This window comes from Cyprinodon variegatus, unplaced genomic scaffold, assembly GCF_000732505.1.
Source record: "Cyprinodon variegatus isolate N-32 unplaced genomic scaffold, C_variegatus-1.0 Scaffold423, whole genome shotgun sequence".
In the NCBI taxonomy this organism is placed as follows: domain Eukaryota; kingdom Metazoa; phylum Chordata; class Actinopteri; order Cyprinodontiformes; family Cyprinodontidae; genus Cyprinodon; species Cyprinodon variegatus.
Window position 1 is genome coordinate 668905 of NW_015150876.1, and position 19637 is coordinate 688541.

Here is a 19637-nt window from a genome sequence, read left to right on the forward strand (position 1 = left end):
TTTTTTTCAGTCCCAGGTATCCATAACAGTTGAAGACTATGAAGACACCAGAGAGCCCAGAGAACCCCTCCTGTCCCGCACCGGCACTCACCGTAACTCCACCTCCTCAGAGCCCATCTCCACCTCCTCCCACACCTCGGACCACCCGCTGCTAAGGAGGAAGAGTATGCAGTGGGCAAGGCGACTGAGCAGGAAGGGGGGTCGGGGATCAAGTGGAGCTAAAGGGGGTCCTGGCAGCGCAGCGGAGAGGATCAGTCAGCAAAGACTGAATCTGTTCAGGCGCTCAGAAAGACAGGAGCTCAATTCACTGGTGCGAACCAGGATGAAACATTTGGGCCTTTCTCCAACTGGATTTAGTAAGTTCTAGTCTACAACTTACTTTTCTCCTGTATCTTTTGGAACTGCTGGACTTCAAATGTTACATACTTCTGCTTTTTGAGCGGATACGGCTCCTCCTGGTCTGTATCCTGTGCTGAGTTTATTTCCTGCCTCTCTAACCTCTTTTCCTCTTGTGTTAGATGGGATGACGGATCAAGGCAACAGATTGTCGTACATTCTCATCAACCCTTCCCCAGACACGAGGCTCGACCTGAACGATGTGGTGTAAGTGAAAAAAAAACCCCAATTTATAAGCAATGGTGCTGTGAAGTGAACCCAGCATGCAACCTGCAATTAGAATAGAATTCAATTTCCCTGCCTGTGCTTGATCTGCAGGTACCTGATAAGACCAGACCCCCTCTCCCTGGTGCCCAATCAAGGAAGCAGCAGGAAGTGCAGTGCTGGACTATCAGAGAGCCACAGGTTTGATACGCAGGATAGTACCCACCTGTGAAGGAGAGAAAAAAAGGACTAAACTGAGAACACTGCCATGAAAAAGGGACCAACATGAATACAATCATGAAGAAGAAACCTACAGTACAAAAGAAGAAAGAGATTGCAGATAGCCACTGTATTTTCAGGATCCATATTTCTTTTTTTGTGCCAGGCAAGCATGGACCTTTTATATACTGATAAGAAAGTTTTATTTATGCACCTTCCTATTTTCAGCTGAGAACTGCGGACACAGAAGTGCATTTATTGAAAAACTTGATGTATATCTGTTCATGTGCATGTTAACTAACGCATCGTGTGCTGTATCTGCAGTGTGTATACACAGCGCCATAGGAGTTCACAACCCCTTCAACCTTTTTCTTATTCTGCCAAATGAATACAAAAAATAATACATCTTATTCATAACATTGTTTTGTTTTTTGTTGTTTTTATTGCAATAGTGTTCAGACTACTTTACTCTGATAACCCTCAATAAATTCAGCCCTTCAGAATCCCCTGATGTTAAGCAAAACACACAAATTTAGCATACAACATGCACACAGGACACCCATCCTTCTGTGTTTGAATGGTTTTGCTATTCACACATACAGGTGAAAAGCAATTACCTTGCAACCAAGATGAATTGTTGCGAGTTTTGTGAATTCACAAACTTCCAAAAATTGCCAAAAGCAAAAGGATGCATTAGTCTCAATGCAGAGATATTTTAGACCCATGAAAGGCAGTGATATGACCTCAACGCATCAACCAGAGGTGGAAGGCTGAAGAAAAACATACATGGCAGCTGGAATACCCTCTATTTCTTTTTATAAAATGAGTTTGTTTAGGTTCCTGCCGATCAGATTTGATAAGAGTTTGATTTATCAGTTAACTCTGTAAAACAAACCAAGAATGTGTTATGACATATCTGTCAGGTTGTGTGGAGGTTTGAAGAGGACCCAAATGCAGAGACGGAAGCTGAGTTGGTTTCTTGCAGATTTATTAACAAAAAAGTGGCAACTAAAGCAAAAATCCCAAAATAACAAAATGCAGAAATACCAAAATCCAGGGGTCCATTTCATGAAGCAGGTTTAACAAACTCAGATTCACAGCTGCAACTCTAAATTGATCTAGCCTAATGTCGGGAGCTCTGAGTTTTCGGTTTCACAATGGCTGCTATTAATTAGTTCAATCAACCACTCAGAGTTTAGCACATGTGTAACAGGTATGAAAAGCCATTATCAGTGGAGCACCGATTCGGTTAATCAGCATGACAACAGGCAAAAGGAAGTACCTATTTCACCCCACTGGAACTAGAGATTTTAATGCAGAGATGCAAATAAATAATATAAAAAAAGATAATTAAAAGACAGAGACTCAGCGCTACAACTGCAAAGAGGAGAAAGATGGCGAAGTAGAAGATTGTTGCTCGAGTGAAGGCGTAAGTTTATATGGAGTGACTATGGCAGGCCGTTTTTACATTTATTAAAAGCTTTCCTCGCTGTTGTTCCATTTGTAGATCAATAAAATAAGATTCTTCCTGATAAAAATCACACTCCTTGACTGAACTGTATAATAATATATTTTCTAAATTAATTTTTTGTAGCAGAAACTGAATTCTAGAAAGAATATATATATATATATATATATTCTGGTAAGAATTAAGTTTTATATATCTAGAAATGTTAACACATTTTAAGTGGCCATTTTGACATTTATAAGCTTGACTGAATTTATTTATCCGAAATACATTTTTTCATAGTTAAAATAATACATTCCTGACTGGTAATATTAGGAATATGGAGATCTGAAATTTATTTATAGACATCCATAATATTTATTCTAGATGTGGAGAATGTCATTTTGATTTAAATTGTCATTTAGACAAAGCAAAAATGCTTTTTAGATATCAGGAATACATATTCAGTAAAACTAGTACATATCCAAATGGCTTGCCATAGTATGCTGTGACCACGATAATATTAAGGGTTCATTTCTTCAATGGTAGTAGAACAATGTATCTATTTAGGTGAATTCTTCTGGCAGCAGGTGAGAATAAAGTCTAAAAATGTTTTAATATATAGAACCTGTGCATCATCTCATGGGTCCCTCTTCATATTGATTCTGTCTCTTACACAGTAAATACTAAGTGGCTATTTGCAGTTGCGTTTCGGATGTTATCATTCAAATAAAGGGTTGTTATTAGCAGCTATCAGTCCCAGAGAATGGCTTCAGATTGTGCCAGTAGACTCAGTAGATTGTTATCAAAGAGTGAATCCTAATCCCAACCCTAAATAATTCATTTTCCCCAGCGGAATTGATGCATCTATTAATGTGTAATTCAAAAATTAGTTTAGTAGTTCTTCATGTACTGTAAATATAACTAAATAAAAATAAAATGATCCACATCATGCTCATATTAAACAAACCAAAAACAAGTAATGTCATACCCTGTCAACTGAGTTGTAGAATCCTGTCCCTATAAATATTTAATTCTCTGTAATTCTCGTTCTTCAATAAGATCCTCATCAAATGGACATGTAATGTTTGTTTTTAAAACCTATAGTGTTTAACTGAGATATATATAAATAAATATATATATACACACACACACATTTTATGCACAAAACTAGAACAAAATCTGACTAAATCAGAAAATAAAACAGCATGATTGGTTGTAAGGAGAGCGGAGACAGAGGACAGTCCGAGTTTACTGAAGAAAACCTGCTCCAGACCAGGTTAACTTTGGGGAGAATGTTACTACGGTGACTGAAAAAGAGTTTGAGGAAACTCTCTGTTTGTGAACCGGAAAAGTCAGAGATCCCAATTTTCAGGTTTAGACAACTTAGAGTTTTTGGTAAACCTGCTTTGTGAAACTGACCCCAGGAGACATCAGGGAAAACACATATGAGGAGAAAAGAAACAATGAGGAACCAGCAAACAGTAACTGAAGAGGAGGAGTATAAATGGGAGACTGAACAAAGACCAGGCTAATCAGCAGATTGGGAGCAGGTGTGGACAGAAGAAACTAGAAGGGAGCTAGGAGGAGACTGACACAAGGGGACAACAGATGGTAAACAAGAAATACATAAGAACTGAAATACAATTACAATAACACAAATTGGAATTAAAACCAATGAAAACTCTAAACAACCATGACAGTATCTGGCAAAAAACTCGACGTGGGAGTCGATCAGCTCTAAGAATATTAACTGAATGTCCCTCCCTTTTGCGAATGCTATCTAAAAGCCCTTCCAGACTGATACAGTGTAGGATTAAAAGTGAATTACACGTACAGTATCAATCTGGCTTATGCCAAGTTAGAAACACAAATGCATTTGCAAAACACTTTAAACCCCATGCATCTTTTGTTTCTTCACAATAATCCACTACTTTGTGTTGTTTTCACCTAAAATCCCAATGAAAAGTTAAAAAAAGTGAAGGGCTGTCAACTCCTTTCCTAGGCACTGTAGTCAGAGTGGCATTCAAAATTTGGTTGATGCTTAAAATTTTGTTTTCTGTGAATAATTTTGTGACTTGAGGTTCATTTTGAGATAATTTCTCTTAGAATTAAGCGCAGATTATGATAATTTCACATCAAAACTTTTTTGTTTGGGCTGTAAAGATAACATAAATTATTTTCAGTAAGCAGAAATAATTATTAGGTTACTGGGATGGACTGTGTTAATTAAGTTGTTTTCCTAAGCTATTTTTTACTCTTCACAATATTTTCTACTTAAAGTGACCAGAATTTTGTGTGCCACATGTATTGTATCTGTGTGTGTAAGCGTGTGAATGAATATGATCATGTCCTTTTAGAGCCTCAGCGAGACAGTGCATCCTGCATGTCAAAGGAATCTGTTGCCAAATGAACATCAAGATTTGTCCATTTTGTTGCATTGTGGGTATTTTGTCATCCATTGTCTCTTTTAGAATTTTTTAAAGTGACATCAAAGTTTTTTTTTGTTTGTTTTTGTTTTTAAATACAGTTCCCATTAAGGCTTTTTGAGACTCTTTTAAACGTGATATTTAACACTCACCAGCAGCGAGTGAATCCAAAGAGCACTAGTCTCGGTTATCAAAAAGATTACAGTCTCACATTGTCACCATCAGATAGCGGTGTTACTTTTCAGAAAATATCTTTGCTCATATGAGCTCTGTTGCAAAAATTCTGACCTGAATTCATCACTTTCGAGCTGTCTTCTAACCAGCTTTTTGTTGTCGATGTGCAATGAATGGATAAAAAAACCTGGACATACTTAAGCTGTAATATAAAAACTAACAGCTCTCCAATATATAATCCCCTTCCCACTGCAAAGCTTTTAATGTTTGTTTCAAAAAGACGTTTATTCAGCTTTCAGTTTAAGATGACCAGTTTTCCAAATAAAGTTTTAATGTATTTATTGCTATGGATTTTTTACTTATGTATTAAATAATAGGTTTTTAATGTAGAGTAATTATATGTTTGAGCTGGTTTTCAGTCAAAATGACCTCTTATTTCTCTAAGGAATCAAATAAGTTAATTTTGAGCCTTTTAGATCAAATGTATAAATCAGTCTGTGTTCTGAAAGTGACTTTATAACAAAGCTGTTTTGTTTGTGGGAAAGAAACAGAAATGGTGCAATTTAGCAGGAAATCACACTAATATTATCAACATGGCCACTGTACATTGCTTAGAATTATAGCAGAAAGAAAATATATGACCATATTAAATGTACTTGATACTTTTTCATTCGTTTATCAGTGTTTAGTGTTGGATTGTGAAGCTGTGAACGGAGCCGCTCAGAGGAAGCAGCTCTCATCAACACTTTCGTGTAAATTCCTGTCCAGATGTTAATCTGACTGGGGTTTTTTTTAATGCTGCTGAATGAAGCCAGAGTCAGGTTGGTCATTTCTACTTTAATGCTCTGACAACTGTATGATTCTAACACATCTACTGTCTCAGAGGGATCATGCAGTGCTGCACGTTGTCAGTCAAAGCTTTCTATATTTCATCCCCAGTGAGGTTAGCAAGTTTCATATTTTCTTCATGCTTGCAACAGGTGGTCCTTTGCTTCTCACAGCTTTGGAAAGCTTTGTGTCTTTATCTGACATGTTTAAAAAAAAAATCTTTTTCATTTTTTATTGTTATAACAATAACTTTGCCAGAAAATAAGCTACTATTTTATAGAGAGAGCAGATTATGAATCTTATACTGTCAGAACATGAATCATGAAAAGGAAAGGCAACTTGATTTGTATAGCATCATCACTATGAAGCTGTTTACAAGAAAATAAAATTACCAGAGGTAAATCATATTAAATGCATGATTAAAAGGAAACAAAATAGGTGTTACATAGAAAAAAAAGTTAAATAGTTAAATATTTACACAAGATAAAAACAAAATGATAAACTTATCTTTTACCTGCATGCATAAGCTGCTGAAAAACTTTTATTTAGGTCTACATTTAAATTAGCATACATTTTCTGCATGTCTGAGCTGCTCAGCTTAGACACTTACTTTACACATCTAAACGTTTAATCAAAATCCAAATTCTGTTGTAAATTATTAGATCACTAAATAAACAAACTGCAAAAAATAGTAAAAAGTAATCAATTCTAAATAGATTTTTAATTATAATTTTATTTGGGTTTTCAAGATAAATTTAATATGAATTTTAAGCTCTGGAATTTCTATCTTGCCTCTTTTTTGTTTTCTTTGACAAACTAACCTCAGCTAGACTGGATGCTTCGGTTTGCTGATGTGTAGTAAAAAAAAATATTTGTCTTTTATTTCTCATGTTTTCCCATTTTGATTAAACTTAATTAACACAGCTCATCAGATTCTAGTGTCAGAAATATGAGACAAAATACAGTTTTCAAACAATGCTTTAATTTATCAGTGGGGGAAGCAACTAGCATCCAGAAATGGTTAAAATTATTTAGGATATCTGGATGCAAATGTTATTTACTTGCAGGAATGTAGAGGAATCTTGGCTTTTCTTTTACCCTTCTTTGTAGCATTGATTAATTCAGCCAAATGTTAAGGTTTTTAACACTGAACGGTTTGTTTAAGAGCATGTTACTGCACCTTTACTGTAATTAAGTCTGCACTTTGAGTAGGGTATTCCATAACTACTTCAGCTTTGCCATTTAAACTTAGATTTACTGGTGTGCCTCAAAAGAATTGTCCTGCTGCACAGCTGGACATCAATGCAATCAGCTGTCCTGCTGATTATAAGGCTGCTAAATTGCTCTTCAAGATTTCCTGCAGGAGAAATAACTCTCAGTTCCATTAATTACAGCAAATCTTGTAGGTACTGAATTGACAAAAGCTCTGATGTTGCTGACCTTGATTCTCATCTGTTCTTGAATGCCTTTAGATTGGGGCATGACTCTTTCTTGTTATTTTTCATTTTTGTTTTGATTTTACCGGTCTGGTCTAAGATAAGATTTAATAGAACATTACAGTCAATTAAATAAAAAGAAGGTCAATTCCTTTTTACAAAGGGCAAAAACAATAGACAGTATTTTCCTATCACAAGTGAAATAATCATTTGAAAACATCTTTTTTAATTTTCTGAAATGTTTTATCTGGTATCAAAATGCATTTGAAACATTTAAGCTTGCTGCTGATGCTCGTGTTTTTATCAGACAGGTCTGACCTTTGTAGCATGAATAAGTGCACTGCAGGAGGGCTCTTATGTGAGGGCAGCTGGTCTCAACTTGCTGATAAACAATGCAGTCCTTCTGGTCGAAAGGCCTCACTATAATACCAGTCCTGAAGTGATAACACACAGGAAGCGATGTCATGGGTATGTCATTAACGGATGAGATAGTTCCAAAACACGAAGCATTATGCAACATTAAAATTGTTATTTCATTTTCTTGGCAAGTGACCACCAGCTAAGTTTTCAAGACTTTTTTTTTATGCTCAGAGTACCAGTCCTTTTATAGGAGGCAATCAGCATTAAGGAGAAATATAATAGAACCATCACAAAAAGCTAAAGAAATCCTGTAAGAATGTTTTGAGGGTACAGAGTGGGATGCTTTGTGCATGGAGATGACATCAATGCAATGACTGAGTGTGTGATTTACTACATAAACAGTGCAGATAACACCGTCCCGCCAAAACATTAAAATTATTCCCACATAATAAACCACGGATCAGCAGTGATCTGAAAGAAGTGTCCAACAAGAAAGAAGAGCCCTCTGGAAGGGAGACGGAATCATTGAGAGTAAACAGAGGCAACTTAGGGTCAAGATAAGAGAAATAAAGAAATATATCTAGCAGAACAATATCAGAGATGTGTGATCAGGTATGATGAAGGAGTGTAAATACCTTGGTGTATTTCAAGAACAAGCTCAGCCTCCTTCCCTTCTGCCACAGTCAAATGGAGATCCCACCTTCCTTTCATCGAAGCTTGTTTTTTTCTTCCCCCTCTGCCATAGACCCTCCTGATTCTACTGTATGTGTTTGTTCTCAACCAAATCACAAGATGGTGCTGCTTCCTCTACTTTTCACCTGTATCTCTAAAAATCAATTAAAGAGGCAACTGGAGAGACTGACTTGTAAGAAGTCAACAAGTCTTGATTTCAGCCCCAGAGTCCTGAAGGCCTGTGCAGAGTAGCTCTGTGGGATTTTACAGCACCTCTTTCACTTTAGCTTGACCCAAGGGATGATTTTAGTGATGTAGAACACCTCCTTGCTTTTACTGGTACCCAGAAAACACAGCCAACATTCCTTGGTGACTATAGACCTCTTGTCTTGAAATTCCACATCATGAAGGTCCTATAGAGACTTGTGTTGGTCCACCTGAGCAAGCAAACATGCAGCTATCAGGACCCTGCAGTTTGCTTATCACCTTTAATCATGTTATTTTGTTTATTTCTCCAGTGCATCTAACAGGATTCAGTCTATGATGCTTTGTCAGAACATTTAGAAGGCTCAGGTGGAGCCATCAATAGTTGTCTGGATCAAAGCCTACCTGACAAACAGACCACAGTTTGTTAGACTGAAGGGTCAGCTTTCAAATCAGGCAGTCAGCAGCACAGGAGCACCACAGGGGACAGTAATCTCAACTTTCCTTTTATTCTCTACACCTCTGACTTCTAGTACCAGGCAGCGTCCTTTCATCTGCGGAGATACTTAGAGGACCCTGAAGTTGTTGGGTGCATCAAACTGCTTTGTGGAATGTCTTGAAGAAAATAACAATCAGATCCCGAATGTGAACAAAGTAAAGGAGATAAATGTAGATTTCAGAAGAAACAAGAACACATGGAATCCTGTTCGCATCATGGGATGGATCCAGTGGAGGTGGTGAAGGTGTATAAATACCTTGGTGTTCAACAGGACAACAAACTGGACCAGAGACAAAACTGTGAATGTGTCTACAAGAAAGGACAGAGCAGACCTTAACTCTAATAGATGCTTGAGTCCATCAGTATTTGCAGCAACATGCGACACATCTATAAATCAGTTGTGGAGAGTCTGATCTGTTCTGCCATAATCAGCTGGAGTAACGGCATCAGAGCAAATGGCTTAAAGAAGCTCAACAAGCTGATAAAGAAGGCTGGCTCTGTTCTAGGAACTCCTATAGAAACTCTGGAGATCATTTCACAAGGATAAATTCTTCATAAGTGGAAAAACTTCACAGACAAGAGTGAGCATCCTCTCTATTAAACTGTTAAACAAAAACAGAGTGTTGTCAGTCAGAGGTTTCTTCAGATCCACTACAAGACAGACCAAAACACAAGATCCTTCCCTTCCTGCCTGCAGCTTTCAACATCCATGACAAAATGTATTGTAAACTATTATTTACAACATTAATTTCCCTTTTGAATGAATTAAATCATATTCGTCAAATGTTCTGTCGCTGCCCTTTTTTCTCCTTGCTTGTGTCCTTATCTACTGTTTGATTTGAAGCATAATGAAAGTTTTACTGCATGGGTGGAGGGACATGGGTGGAGACGACTGTTAGTGGAGAACTTTCTGCCGCCTTCATGAATGACTTTCTCCAAATAAGGATGCAATGAAACAATGTAGAGGAAGCAGTTTATTCACTGACAATCAGAAACATCAGCATTTCAGAGATTGAGTAACTTCTGGTGAAAGGAAATAAACATTGTACAGTCCTAATCAAATACAAACCTACAATAAGAGATTAGATGTCTGAAAATACAGTAAAGCACAAAATGCTTAATAGCTCTCACAGGTTTGGGTTCAATATTTTTTTCTGACCAACACATTTCTTTTGAGTAGAAATAATATTTTAATGCCTACATCAACAGCATGAAAACCTACTAAATTCTGCTCAACAATTTTAAGATGGGTTTGAAGATTTTTAAGTCTCAATGAAGAAGACTATTTGTAAACTTTAACATAATGTTTCTATTACAAGGTAAAGAGAAGAACGAGTCAATTATTTTATCAAAGTACATCGCTTTTAGTTTTTGGTGGTATGTTTGGGAAATCCTGTCTTTTTTTTATTGTAAAAAACATGAGGTTTAAATTAAACATTATTTGAAATCTAAGTACACCAGTGATGTGTATAATTAAGGAACGAATTGTAGGGTGCATCATCATATAATTAATTTGCTTAAAACGTATAATTTAGATAGAAGTAGGGGGATTGAGATGCAGATCATTAAAATAGGCAAGAATCACATTTTGATTTAAACCTTTATATTCTAGTTGTATATAATGTGTGGTGATATCCTTTGATTAACGGAATATTCAACCTTCTGCTAAACTGGCCAGGAAGCTCTCACATAGGAGCATTTTTGTCTTAAAGAAATTAATTTCAGTGACTTGAAGCACTTGTAACACCTAGAAATGTTGATGTTATATTTTAGACTGGAGAGACTCAAACGAAGAAAAAGCAACATTTAAAAGTTTTATTGACATGAATAAATAAATCTTAGGTTATGATCCTGGCAGAAGACATTGGCGCTGAATTGAGTTGATCTACGTGAGCAGATAGATCTAGGTTACATACATCTTTCCTCTGAAGTCTGACACCAGTGGAGGATAGAGGGGAGCCATAGGGAGGCCGGTAGGATCACTAGAAAAAACATCTAGAAATAAGTAAAAATGTCTTAAATTAAGTGTATTTACCCTTAACTTGAGTAGGTAAATTAGATAGTTTGCCAATGGAATCGATATTTAGATAAAATGCACTTGAAATAAAGCAATGCAATTGTGTTTTCTTATTTTAAATGCAAATTGTCTTGTTCCTTTGGCAAAATGTCTCTTCTACCTTCTCAAATCAAGAACAAATGCACTTATTTTAAGAAAAAATGACTTATCTCGATGTAGTTTTTTTTCAGTGATGAAGTTTGTAAAGGGGTGGAGGAGGTTTTGCAGACGGCTGGAAATTGGGGGCATCCTTTGGTTTGGAATTCTCTCTTTTATTTAGGGGATTATAAGATTAAAGTTAAAATGTTTGTGGTGGTAGTTAAACCAAATGAGTTGTTTTTTTAACCACCAGAGGGAGGACTTATGCTCACCCTGCTGCTTTTCATGAGGAAGCAAAAAAGGGTTCGCATTGATGAGTTGCTCAGTTCACACTAGTGAAAAAAAAAGGAAAATGAAACATTTGCAATATAAAACCCATGCCTGCTTTCTGTATTACCAGGTTGCACTGTTCCACACAGCCACTTTGGCGGGGCAGATTTTGAGAGGTTTGGGGTTGCTCCCATTAATGTTGACTCCAGGGCAGAAGAAAGGGTATATCTTTTCAGTGAAAACGTCAGTGAAGGTGTAGATTGGCTTCATGGTCACAGGGTTGGAGAAAATCACCTCCCCAGCCTCATAGTCCAGCTGCACCCTGACACGAGTCAAGTCCCTTTCCAGGTGGAGCGGGGTGCTAGGCCTCGTCATGGCTGAGTACTCGCCCTCAGAGTGTGAGATCATCCAGAAGCCTCCCTCCGGACAACCCGAAATCTTCCCTTTCCTGTCGATGGACTCCTTCACCACGCCGAGCATCCAGTCCACCTTACCGCCCACTTCCACCTCCCAGGCGTGGCGGCCTGACGTGAAGCCTTCTGATCCAAGCACGAACACAAAGTGACCAAAGCGCTCTGGGTTGTCTGGGAGCTGCAGCAGGGATCCACTGTTGGCCACGCTGGTCAAGTCCGAGGAGAGGGACAGCCAGGAGTAGGCAGTGTTGGGGTCCAAGGTTATGGGAGCTAAAGGGAGAAGAAGTAAAACAGATATATATCTATATCAATTTGGTGTTATTTCTTCTTCCAGTATGGAATAATCAGGTGAGTCTTTCAAAGAAAAGAACAGTAGTAATCAAGCATGGTGGTGGTACCATCATTTTGCGGGGCTGTTTCACTGCCAAAGTAAACAGCAAAATAAAGCAATAGAGCTATAATGATGAGGGTGCTGAATCAAAATAAAGGCTGATGGTCCAAAATCCAGTTTCAGCTGCACACATGGAGCAGCCAAGAGACAAACATTGAGCTTTATGGCAACAATGGCAAGTATAGTTTTATTAGTTTTAAGGCAAAGCTTGCTAATGCACCAACTCTCATCCATGAGGATAGAAGAATTGTGCCATGGAGCTAGTTATGACACTACAAGGCAATGAGTGGAGTAAATAATAAATAAAGGGGAAGTTTTGCAACAAAATGTGTTTTGGAGTGTTAAGTTTTAATGTTCATAAGCTCCCTAAAACAGCTCCAACCTGAGGATCCTACTAAACATGTAGAATATTTTGGAAAGCTGTAGAGAACTATTTCTTCCAGTTAAATTAGAGACAAACAACCAAAAGGAAGAGTATTATTAGAGCAGTTTTATTATAAAAAGCCAGACTGTAACACGACATTTACTCTACTGATATGCATGCCGAGAGCCACTTACTGTACTGAACAAGTTTCACCATCTTTGCCCAAACGTGGTATTTAAGCGAGCTCACATGCTTGGCCACATTTATAAGAGCACCTTGCACTTTTTCTGGATCCTTCTGTGGGAGCTGTGCTCTGTGATGACATGTAACAGTTATCATTCAGAGATGAGAATGCAGAGGTTTGAGTCCAGATTAAACACTGCAGGAGTTCCTACCGTTTCTTTGTGTTGGTGTAATTCTGAAAAGACAACACAGAGAATTGGGAAACTTTATGTTCTGCATGGAGCGAGAGAGCGGTTTCATTTTGATGTGTGGGAAAAAAATCTACTCACCTGAAGGAAATGAGCATCACTGGATGCAATCTCATTCTCAATGGCGATGACGGCATGAGAGAAAGTGAGGATGTCTCTGGTTATGCTGTCAGACTTCCTCTTCACCAGCTCCTTCTTCTCCTCATCCTCCTTCCTCAGGGCGGCCAGTCTCGCCTCCTCCTCCCGCTCGAGAAACTCTCGAAGCTCCTCAAACTCTTGTCTTATCTGCTTCTCTGTGGCCAGAGTCTGGTTCTACCACACATGATAACATTAGTAATTAATTACTACAATATGCTGAACACTCCTATGAGAGAATGTAAAAGCTGCAAAATAAAGAAGTTAAAAAACTATGTAAGGACTTTTCCTTTACACTGAGTATAAACATGAATGTGGAATAATTTCAGTTCACCTAACTTTTGATAGTTTAAATGAAAAGTCATTTAAGCATTTCTCCTGGAAAGGAAAGTCTGAGGCTAGTCTGAATTAGATGATCTTTTAGTTCAGGGATGTTGAAAATCTGTATTTTTCCATAGATACCAAAGACAGGAGGGAGGTTTGTCCAACCAGTCTGCATATGTTTAGTAAAAGAGGCGGTGGGAGCTCTGACCAGCAGAGAAAGAGCAACGTCTACTTTATGAGCCATATTTAATGTAAGCCTCCTCACATCTGACACAACATCTCTCAGATAATCAGATGATAAATTACTGCCTCATATAGAAGCATATAAACCTTATCTGTTTTTTGTTTTCTTTTATAAAATGGAAGTAGGAGGTTAACAGTGGGACTAGAGCATATTTGTACCTGACTCTCTGGCCTTAGGCAAAACAGACGTGTGTCAAACATGTAAAGGTCTTCCTAATTGAAATCCTGCCTAGGGTCCCATTTAACCTTAGTTTGACCATGACTGCAGCTCTCAAAACTTTACATTTAGGTCTTTGGACTCTTGATTTTAATTTGTTTTTTTATGTTTAAAATGATCTATTTTAATGTAATGATCTTTAATGTTTGTTTTGTCTTGTATGGGAATGTATTCATACTTTCAAAGATGCTATATAAATAGTTTTACTAACTTATCCAGCCTGCCTTAATGAGAAGGGATTTAAGCACAAAGGTCAAGTCGTTAATCTAAAGATTGTTTTAAATATTTTCACACCTCAAAAAAAAAAAACAGGTAAACTAATGCATATTAGTAAAATAGAACAAAGGCAGTAATAGGTTTATTTAATATTTTTGTTTGTAAAAATCGGTAAAGAGTGGCAACCATTCGTAAATAAAATACTCCAACTTTTCCGGTAAAGGCATGTCAAATGATATGCAAATGTCTTAGCAGCCATGATGTTGCTTTTGAATGTAACCGGTTGCACTGGATTACCTTTACAGGAATAGAACCGTTTTGAATATGAGACACGCTTATCAAATTTAGATCTGCCAAAAAAGTCTACGTCATTTTCATTCTTCTTTAATAATAGCTAATTTTGTATTGGATCTATCACCTATTAGTCAGTTAATAAGCAGTTTAATCATTTGTTTTATCCCAAGGTGCTACAGTTGACCCATCTGTGGGAGAAAAGGCCTAAAGGATGCACTTATAATAAGACTGCCCATAAATAATTATATTTCCACAATTTTCAGCTTCTATCTCTGCTCTGTAAATGCTGCATAGATTTATCAGAGACAGTTAATGACACACCTAATGAGAACATCAAAGCATCTAGAGTAATTGCTCTCTGACGCTAAGGCTCGGGTGTTTACACACTAACAGAGCTTGACTCATCTGGCGTTAGAGTTACATCAGCAGTCACGCAGGTCCTCTAGTGTTTCTTGGATCTGTTTATTGATACCTTGATGTGAACAGTTGTGTCATCACACTCCTGCTTGGCTTCATACAGGCGGCGCAGGTTCTTCTTCAGGGGGACTAGGTCCTTCTTTAGTTCTGTCTGCAGGTAGAAAATGTCAGAAAGCAGAGGAAATCTCACAGATTGCATACCTATATATAATCCCATCCCATCCATGGCATACTTTTTCTAATATAAAGTATACACTAATGTTCAAAACTGTGTTAAATCAACCATTTAGGATTTTTGAGTCAGCTCCCCTAGAGTTTAAAGTCGAGATAAACTAATTAGTTTAAGGCTAAATAAGAACAGACTGAACACTTAGCTTATAGTTTAATACTGTACTTACAAAAAAATAGAAATGCTCAAATTAGACGAATTAAATGTTTAACTCTCTTTTGAGAAGTAGTCACTTTAATGTAAAAAAAAAAGGTAATAGCTGTCATAATCATATATAAACACATGATTGCAAAATAAGTTTGAGTGTTATGCTCAGCGCAAAAAAATATTTATTATCTTAACATAAAACTTACAGTTTGATATGCTTTAACAAACTTATAAATTTATTTTTCAACATAGGTCCTGATCTTCATTTTTATGCATCTTAAAACACTAAAAAGGGCTTGTATGACGGAGTAGATCTTCAAAGAAGTGATTTGAGTTTGCTTTTCAGCAGAGAGCAAATTAAAATACTTGTTTTTGTGTGTGTGCTTTCATTAATATGCAGATCATATTTTAATAATAAAGTAGTGCTTGGCAATTAATTGCATTTGCAATATCATCGCAAATTAACAAGACATCATTTTCAAATGGCATATGCACAAACTTTTAATAACACTGTATTTAACAGGAGTAAGACACTGCATTTCTCACTCCAGGCCTTAAGATGGACGTGAAACAATTGAAGTGGATTTGTCATCACACAGAAGGGTAGAGAGTTGCTGCTAGCACTCAGATCCATGCATTCAAGTAGAAGGAAGAGCTTTTTCATACAAAGTTTACAGTAAAGTCCTGCAACAATGGACTCTGGGCAATCAAGCTTTCAAAAACTGAAAGCCTGGGGTGAAACATCTACATGCTTTAGCACCGAAAAAATATTGCAATCGTAATTTAAGTAATATATATATATATATATATATCTTTTTTATTTCTGGTAAAATCGTTCAGCCCAAAACCAAACTGTGCGTATTCATGGGTGAAGGATATGCATATGTGAACATTTAACTTGTGCAAAAAGATTTTCCAAATCTGAAACCTAACTGCGGTTGTAATGTTTGCAAAATTTTTAGTGCTTAAAAAAGTCAGTTGCTCACAAATAAAGATTTCTGTGGTCATTGTTGCCACAAAGAAGGCATTGGTACAAAGCCATAGGATGGAGAGAGAATCTGTGCATGTAAGCATATTTTGACTGTGTGAGATAGTATAAATAAATAAAAAAATAACAGTGAAAGCCAGCAAAAATCAATGCAGCAAGACAATAAGACAAAAAACAATGACTGGACTTAAATATTGTGGCGTTTTTTTTTTTTAAATAAAGAGAAAAACAAACATGAAAAGGGGGAGGGTGCGGAGGACTGCGTGTTTTCTCTTGTTGTTTTTATAACCAGTGTGGTTATAAAAACAAAGTGTGGTTATGTTTAATTAACTAATAATGGGCCTATCTTGTTTTGCAGTATATCAGGTCAAGCTGCTGTTGTGACAAGTTGGTGGAGACAAATCAATGTGGTTGAAGTGTAACCTGCTGTAAATCTGACTGCGGCTCCTTTCTTGTTGTAGGGGTCAGTTGTGGGGGACAGTCAGCAGACAAAGCAAACTTTCTCATGTTTTATGTTTCTTATTTTTTATATTTAACTTTAAATGTAGTTTTATCATCATTTTATTTTTCTACTTTTGTTTGTAGCACTTAGATAGGTTAGCTCTTCAAAGTGCACCAAAGGTTATTGTTAGTTTTATCCTAGTGATTATTTAAATGATATAACCCTCATAACCTCCAGCTACGTGGCTTTGATCGGCATCTATCTTTTACAGCCCTATTAGACTGCCTGCACGACACAATCTACTCCCTTTAATGGGGCAGAACCAAACTTGTTTACTCGTCTTAACATTTGCACAGCAATCTTTTTGGGTCACCTGTTGCATGTACAATTTAACACCACTTATCTAGACTCTTTGAATATCAGGCCCATAATGTTTCAAAGACCTGTTACAGCAACATTAAATTAATTAGAACTGAAAAACATTCATGTCTTTGTGTAAACAGTTTTAATAGAAACAATCCCACGTGTGCAGTGACTTTGACATATTTACAATTTGATATTCTAATGTTAAAATAGCTCATCTTTTAAGGCTTAACGGACACCATCGAATTTATGAATTATTTCTAAAGTTCCAATTTATAAACAACTCTAAAAACAGAAAGTTTGTCTTTTGATGTCTTTTGAAGTTTTTCTTCCCAAATAAGTATTCGCATTTTGGCGATAGCCAACAACAAAAATAATGCCTTGCATATTTAACATAAAATTGTATTATCCTGATACATATGAAGTAAAACCAAAGCCTAAACTTGCATTGATTGTGTGATTACAGGTCGAATATATACTGTTATAAAGGGGACACACAAACACACACACACAGGTAGGCTATGCATAAAATAAGCTCAGTTCTTTTTTCTATTTTATATATCAAAGCTTTGGATCAATCTGATACATCTGTGTATTAATGAAGCATAACTTAAATAAACTAATAAATACTGTGCATGTTTGGAGTATAAAACCCCATCGGCTGAGTTGTTGGACAACATATTAGTGCGGTTACTGTTACCTTTAATGAGGACTGCTCACAGTGTCGATGGGTGGCTGGTGTTAAACATTAATAAATGGAGATATGGGTCATGAAATAATTATCGTGCCATCAGTTGTTCAAAGTCCAGTAATGTTCTTAAGGTGTCAAATGATTTATCACTTTATGGACTTTAGTGGCCATGATGGCAAACAAATATATTGCTGTCTTGTTATTCTGGACTAGTTTGTGTTAACAACGTAAAGAAAAGAATAAACTGAACAGAAAATAGCCACCGATTTTAAAAATGTTCAAGTTCATATAACTGAAAGTCTAAATAATTTACTATTCAAGCAGTCTATGTTATGTCTGCCAGATATTCTACTCAAATGACACAGAATGGAATTTTACTACAATCACTTGACTGAAAAAACTGTTTAGAGCTGAGAGAAAACACATTAAGACAAGGTCACGTTACACCTTAGACTTGTGTTGGTGGTAACCATAACTTTCATGTTATTTTACTGAAAAGAGTTGTGTTTGAGCTGTTTTCAGAACATTTTTGTGTTAATTTAAATTCAATCGAACAATCAAGAAAGTTGTGTTTATTTTACATTAAAAGAAGAATTTGACTTTTCTGTAAATTAAATACTATTTTATTGCGCATAATTTTTTTGGTGTGTGATGAGTAAACAGAAAATGAAACCCCTTAAGACTTTGTATTTTTTTTTTATATGAACTAAAAGTTTCCTGTTTATTTGGGAAAGATCCAAATGATAAAAATGCACCATTTATTTTGTGTATGGTGTGCTCACATCTTTCATGTTACTACACTGCTCTAAACTAAACTTTTGAAAATTGTGTTTTTACAGTGAAATGATATCTAGGTATTCTTGGTATTTCAGTGAGGTTAAAGCAGCTATTTAGGTTTTAAAATGATTTTGATCTTGGAAGAGGTATTTTTACCTTCAGATCCTGGGATCCTTCATCTAGGGGACAAACTTTATGTCCCTGGTGCTTCTTGGAAGTGTGACACACACAGCACAAGACTTCAAAGTCGTCCATGCAAAAGAGTTTCAGAACCTCCCCATGTGTCACACACTTCTCCTCCAGGACTGCTTCCTCCCCTGCCACGCTGGCCCCCGGCCCCAGGCTGGCTGAAGCCGTCCTCCTCTCCTGCTCCCTCAGGAAAGTGTCAGCCACATTCTTCAAGGCAAGGCTGACTGTGGGCTCCGTTAGAGAGCACTTCCTCCTGCAGATGGGACACTCGCGCCTGGCCTTCTTCTTGTTCCAGAACTGCTGCAGGCAGGCCCTGCAGAAGCTGTGGCTGCATTTGAGAACAACCGGCTCCTTGAAGATCTCGCAGCAGACGGGACAAGACAGCTCATCCTCCAGCACAGAGCTTGAACGAGAGGAAACAGCTCGTGGACGAAGGGACGAGGTTACCTTGGTAATCTGAAGCAGGGAAAGCTTTCCTGGCTGGGAGGAAGCTCGGGGCCGCAAAGCCATGATCGGTTCCTAAAGTCTGGGTAGAGAGCTGCTCCTACAGCTGCTGTTGTCAAATGCAAGAAGAGGGAGAGCTTCAAGGTGGGTCCAGAGAGTAATCTGGTCACACTTTAACAGCAACCTGAGTTATAGATCAACAAAGACTTGCAGAACTGGTTTACTTCACTACTGGTAAATAAGGGAAAGGTCACCACCCCTCATTTAACAGCCCCATTAAAGTTTCCAAATAAAAGGGCAGATTTGAGTTCATCTTAAAAACAAGTTTAAGAATTTATTACCCTGGTTATCCAGCTGTTGTACTAATTATTTGATCCACTCATTTTTTTTTTATTTGTAGACTATGCATTTTGATACACAGAGAAATAAACTAGAATGAAAACCCCTCAAAGCTATAAAAAAATAAAATTTCATTTTTCATTCACTAAGTTAATAGAAGTAATTGTTCCCAGACATCTGTTGTGCATCCAAGAGCCAAAAACAGCACTAAACCAATTTATAACAGGAAGTCCTGAGCTTAGTTTATTGTGTGCAATAAGTAAACCTGCTAATAAGTATTTCCTCTATAA

General features: G+C 37.0%; 2 protein-coding genes across 3 annotated transcripts in view; one reads left to right on the plus strand and one right to left on the minus strand.

Moving 5' to 3' along the window:
• The window catches only part of LOC107093400 (potassium channel subfamily T member 2-like), a 46701-nt gene extending 45863 nt beyond the window's left edge, over window positions 1–838 (plus strand). For both annotated transcript variants that reach the window (XM_015388434.1, XM_015388436.1), the window contains exons 28-30: window positions 11–356; window positions 519–603; window positions 715–838. In XM_015388434.1, coding sequence (XP_015243920.1) covers window positions 11–356; window positions 519–603; window positions 715–832 — 549 coding nt within the window. In that variant the 3' untranslated portion in view covers window positions 833–838. The remainder of the gene's footprint in view (window positions 1–10; window positions 357–518; window positions 604–714) is intronic.
• A 10161-nt stretch (window positions 839–10999) lies between these two features.
• On the minus strand, window positions 11000–19147 carry LOC107093394 (E3 ubiquitin-protein ligase TRIM39-like). The gene is made up of 6 exons (XM_015388428.1): window positions 18532–19147; window positions 14794–14889; window positions 12974–13204; window positions 12857–12879; window positions 12656–12774; window positions 11000–11976 (listed from the first exon to the last, which is right to left on the minus strand). Exons 1-6 carry the CDS (start codon window positions 19072–19074, stop codon window positions 11417–11419), a joined length of 1572 nt encoding a protein of 523 aa, XP_015243914.1. The 5' UTR covers window positions 19075–19147; the 3' UTR covers window positions 11000–11416.
• Window positions 19148–19637: the final 490 nt, after the last annotated feature.

Excerpts from the sequence above, each read along its gene's own strand:
- LOC107093394 (XM_015388428.1), bottom strand. The coding sequence starts at position 19,074 with ATGGCTTTGCGGCCCCGAGCTTCCTCCCAGCCAGGAAAGCTTTCCCTG. Across the intron at positions 13,205-14,793 it reads ACACAACTGTTCACATCAAG|AACCAGACTCTGGCCACAGA; the intron begins GTATCAATAAAC and ends CATGTGTGGTAG. Across the intron at positions 12,775-12,856 it reads TACACCAACACAAAGAAACG|AGCACAGCTCCCACAGAAGG; the intron begins GTAGGAACTCCT and ends ATGTCATCACAG.